Source organism: Penaeus vannamei, chromosome 1, assembly GCF_042767895.1.
Source record: "Penaeus vannamei isolate JL-2024 chromosome 1, ASM4276789v1, whole genome shotgun sequence".
In the NCBI taxonomy this organism is placed as follows: Eukaryota; Metazoa; Arthropoda; class Malacostraca; order Decapoda; family Penaeidae; genus Penaeus; species Penaeus vannamei.
The window spans coordinates 44550333-44555639 of NC_091549.1; the positions used below are offsets into that span (position 1 = coordinate 44550333).

At 40.3% G+C, this 5307-nt stretch overlaps 1 protein-coding gene across 1 annotated transcript in view; it reads left to right on the plus strand.

The window, feature by feature from the left end:
- The window catches only part of p120ctn (adherens junction protein p120), a gene marked incomplete in the record, with an annotated part of 40427 nt that extends 36398 nt beyond the window's left edge, over positions 1-4029 (plus strand). Inside the window, 1 exon segment of the mRNA XM_070123614.1 lies at positions 1147-4029. Coding sequence (XP_069979715.1) covers positions 1147-1413 — 267 coding nt within the window.
- Positions 4030-5307: the final 1278 nt, after the last annotated feature.

The following is a 5307-nucleotide window of genomic DNA, read 5'->3' on the forward strand; positions in this document are numbered from 1 at the left end:
TCACAGTGGGCATAGCATATATGTACATGCCTTCCAGGGCAGAATCGGGTTAACCTGTAGTTACTCTCACTTTCATTACATTTGTACCCCATACTCTTGTTCTTGTGAACATCAACACACACACTAATTTCATTAACAAACTTGAATTTTTATCTTAATTTCCCTTGTTAATGTTTACCCAACATTCACAAACATACATGCATAACGTGCAACACAGTTTAAATTCAGTCTTGAAGACTTGCAAACAGTATGATTTATAATTTACATTTTTATTGTCTGATCATATGATATTTTAGATACTTAGATTATTACAAATGATAAAGAATGAGATTGTGTACAGATATTAGTCTTTTATATTACTATGGTGATGTAGGACTATTTCTTGTAGAACTATTTTACTGTAATGTTTTTTATAGATACAATGAAAAACTGACTTTTGCTTGCGTAAAAAAAAGTTTAAAAATGGATGATTTGGAGCCCCTGAATGGGTAAGGCTTGACTGCACTTGTAAGTTGCTTGAAGCTCGATGTACACCAGTGGTGTATTTGGCTTAACCCAGTTTCTCTCTCTTCCTCCCTAGGGAATTGGAGTTCCTCAGCACTAACCCAGCGCTCATGTAATGGTTGGTTAGTTGAGTGGTCGGTTGATTAGCTTTCTTTGTGTTGTTTCCTCTCTCTCTCTCTCTCATTTTCTTTCTTTCTGTCTCTTACACTTTAATTTTTTTTTTTTTTAGTTTCTCCCTTTGTAGTTTCCTATTCTTGTCTTCTGTGACACCACTCTATCTAAGTGATTTTTTCAGTGATTATTTTTTTATTTATATATTTTTTAATGTACTTTGCATATCCTGCATTAGTTTATTTGATTTTCAAGATACTTGATCTTTGTTCATTGCATTCTTCAAATAACTCATTTGAAGTTGTTTTAACTGCTTTTAAGTATTTTCTGTAGCTGATATGTAGTATTAACCTGATACTAAACAACAGTAGCATGTAGTGTAGAAAATAAAATTATTTTTAGAAAGTTATATTTGAAATGAATACTGTTTTCATTGAAAATTCATGGGTATAATTTTAACATTTTTACTGTTTTGAATAGTCCTCAGACCAAAGAGATTTCTAAAATCTTGGGTATCCTTTCTGCTCTTAGGGTAAGCCTGGTGAACCAGTCTACGCTAAGGTGAACAGAGACAAGAAACGCAACCGACAGTATGATAGCATGGGCCCCCAGTATGGAACTTTGGGGGGAGCTGATGACTGGGGTGGACCTGTTTACTCTGGATCTCCAGCGGCCTCTCCCAACTTCAACAACAGCCCTAGCATGAACAACAACAACAGCAGTGCGAACAATAACAATAACAATGGCATCCTGCTAGATAATGCAGCGGATGGCCAGGCTGGAGATTCATGGGTGTGAAGAGTGAAGCTCACAAGCTGAGAGCGCACTTGCTGTTCACCATATCAAGGAGGAGGACATGGGGAGCCGAAGCCCGACTTGGAGTATGTCCTGCTGCACGCTTCTTACCCTCCCAGGAGATGCCACACAAGATGACAAGAGGATGATGTTCAATGCTGGAGGGGACTGCCAATTTATTGTCCTGTAACTATGTGACAAAAAATATAAAACCAAAAAAAAGCAAAAAAAATTAAAAGTTGCTAAGGGTAATAATGATTATTACATTATTTCATCTTTTATGGTGGTTCAAAAAGTGGACTTTTGAGTCTTGACTGCTGATGTTTTGTCTGTTATATTGATGTTGACACTCGTTGTGCATGTTATGTGAACACTAGTTAGTGACAAACTCAGTTCTGTTAAACTTCTTATATGATGTATGACATGGGGGAAGAAGGCAAAGCTCAATTTGATAAGCAACTTATATATTTTATAGAAGCACACAGATGGTGCCAAGAAACTTTATTACTTTGATATCTTGTAAAGACAATATTCTGTCTCCCGTTACTCAAGGAGAGAGTTTATACAGCCAGTTAACAGACCCATTAACTGGTGAATGGTTAGAGCAGGCATTGCTTGTCTGTGCTCTTTGTAGACACTTCATTTTCTACCATTTCATATTTGACAATCCAAAGTGTGACCAATGTGTATTGTGAGGATTCTACCTGTGAGCTCTTAGTGTGGTTATGCACACCATAGTCTGGACATTAGAGGTGTGACTGAAAGCTGCTTTGTGGCACAGCATGAAGGCTAGAATATGGCAAGGATAGCTTTGCCAGCACAAATGTTGACAAGTGAGAAGTGCTGGTTCACAGTAACTGAACCAGCCTTGCGTGTGCCAGGTTATTATTATGGATGGACGGGTTGAGGATTGCATGTGAGGCTTTGGTGCAGATAATGTTATTTGTGACATATTTTCTCCACAAGCGCACCACTCTTGGTCATATTTAATAACATTTTAGTGCATAGGTTGTTTCTTGAGTATAGTTTAATATTATTGTATTGCCGTGCCTCCTGCCGGTCCTAGGAGTCTGATGCTTTGTAGAAGGTCAGTGTAACCTTAACAAGACCTTCTCCAAATACCTTTCTACCTCCCTAATTTCTTCCAGGTTCCCAAACACTTCTCCCTGGTAGGAACAAGCAGCTAGACGATCTAGTTCCTTCAACCTTTCACTGAGGAAATTTTGCTTTGTATGATACACAGTCGTATAGGTTTTATAATTCCAAACATTTTATAATGTGCACGGGGTCGGCTGATTTTTAAGTAGCTACTGTGCTGTCGTGCTTGTGTAATATATCTTGTATGATGAATGGTCATAAATAAAGCAAGACTTGTTCTTAAGAAAGCACTTAATCCTGAATGGATTGATTGTGATCAATTTAGAAATTACTTAACCCATGTCTCAAAACTGCTTTATATGGTAAGCCTTTTTCTGACTTATGTTATTTTTTTCTCGATTGAAATTTTTATCAGACTTGCACGTGCAATATTGCATACTTTTCCAGTGTTGATTATTGGTAGCTGAAATGACACTAGCCAGACTGTGTGATCCCGGATCCCAGGAACCTTCCCTGCTAGGGTACCCTACAGTCCATATGACAAACTCAGGCTGCTATGACTTTCGGGGCTATCAAAATTATAATCTGGCCAGACTTTTGGTAAACTATGTTTAGCCTAAATTTGAAAGTATTAGAAAATATGTCTTTTTGATGCCCAAAAGTCAGAGCAGCTCTGAGCAGCTCACTTTAGGCTGTCTCACATTCCAGGAGTAGTTTAGGTGATGCACACTCCAGTTCAGAGAAGTAACTGTTGACATGGGAATTTGCATTGAAGTTACATTGAAGTACTGTGTTATTGTGGCAATAGGCAGCAGCAGGACATGGGCAGCAGCTATGAGAGGTTGTGTTTCACTGTCTCATCGTTAAGCTCTGTACCTATGTCTGTTTCGGGAGTCGTGAGTAAAAGTGTTGGATGTACAGGAAGAGGTGCAGAGGCCTATCCTGCTGCCCTATATGGGTGGTGTCTGCACCTACCAGAAAGCTCATGACACCCACACCTGGCAGCTCAAAATGGGTGGTTCTGCTTGGCCAAAAGCCACCTTGATCGCAAGGAAATTTCTGACATATTTGTGTATACTTTTATTAGCAAATTTTAGCAGCAGTGTAGTACAGTTCATGTTGGACCATATAGCTGGGAAACCCAGTTGGAATATGGGGTCGCAATGTACCAGTAGACATCCCAACTTATTTTAGACATTTTTGATGTTCATTATAAACAAACTTTTTGTACACTAAACATTTTCCTTCCATGTCCTGTGTAGGGTCTGCTGTTACACTTATAAGCATTTATTTTTGTTTGGCAGCTTATTGCATTTTGCAAATGAAATGGCAGTGACAAAAATGTTATTGTTATGCATAATTCGCACAGATTCATGTTTCTGTCTTGCCTTAATGGTTGCTTATGTTTATTATGTTGGTTAATATATGCCTTATTTTATTTTCACATGAGTATTCAGTAACAAAGGATTTCTAGCAAATGATATTGTATTGGGTATTTATACAATAAACTGATAAAGTTGATTTCTTTGAAGGTTTTTCCTTACCATTACCCTCCCAAAACCTAGCTCGTTGTCGTCATGGGAGGGCTTAGGTGACGGGGACTGAGACCCAATGTAGAAGATTACTCCTACCTTGGGCCTCAGCCCTTGCCTCAACTAATTTTGCTTGGTCCATTCTTCTGAGGCCCTTGACTCAATTAATTTTGCTTGTTCCATTCTTCTCTTCTTTCCTCTTCCGTGCCTTCTTCATTCCCTTCTATCCCATTCCTAAGGTGTGAGCCGTGCTGAAAGGAAGAAAGGCTGGCTTTGTGTCAGTCACGAACGGCCTCCGGGAGCCATGGGCACGGTATTCCCTTGGTTAATTAGTTAGCCCTTACCCCTTATGGGGACCCTAAAGGGTAGACCGTTTCTTTTCCCCAGTTTATTCAGGCTCACCATGACCAGTGATGAAGGTTCTTTACCTTTAATAGAGGCATTAAGGCTTGCTCATTCATCAAATAGCTTATCTGAATTTGACTTTGATGGTTTTCCGACCCCTGCCCCTCCTTTGACCATGGCTCCGACCACTGATGCTAATACCCCCTCTTCGACGCTTACGAACAACTCTAACCATTCTGAAACACCCACCCGGGTTATTACTCAACCCCTAGAAAACACCTCTTCCTCATACCCAACATACTCCTCTTCATCCCCAACATACTCCTCTTCATCCCCTGCTGTACAATCCTCTTCAATGTCAACCCCCTCTTCCATTATTACTACTATTCATCCTTATTGCCCCCCCCCCCCCTGCAGAACTACTCCACTCCACACCAGCCCATCTTCCTCTCGCCCTCGTCCTTCTATTACCTCTACCTCTGCAAACCTGGGTACTCTATTTGGCCCAGCCAAATGGGATCGATTCTTTGTGATTCCCCTCACAGCCCCCTATTCTGAGAATATCCTTCTCTTTCAGCAGTGCCTCCAGAAACAAGTAGGCAAGGTTACCTTTCACAGTCGCTCTGATCGTTCATGCCTTGTCACAGTTACATCTGAAGCCCAAGCTCGTGCACTATCTACCCTAACTGACCTTACTGGCATACCCATTCCTGCCGAACCTCACCCAACTCTTAATACTTGTACTGGAACTGTTTCAATTTCCCCATATGCTTGTCCCATGTTTAACAAGGACTGGTCGGACTAAAAATGAGCTACTTTCCTGCCTTGGTGAATATGATGCAGAGGTAATACAGTGTTATACTCTTCCTCCTAGAGGCCAACGTAAATCCCACGTCAACATTGCCAAGATTAGCTTCCGTAG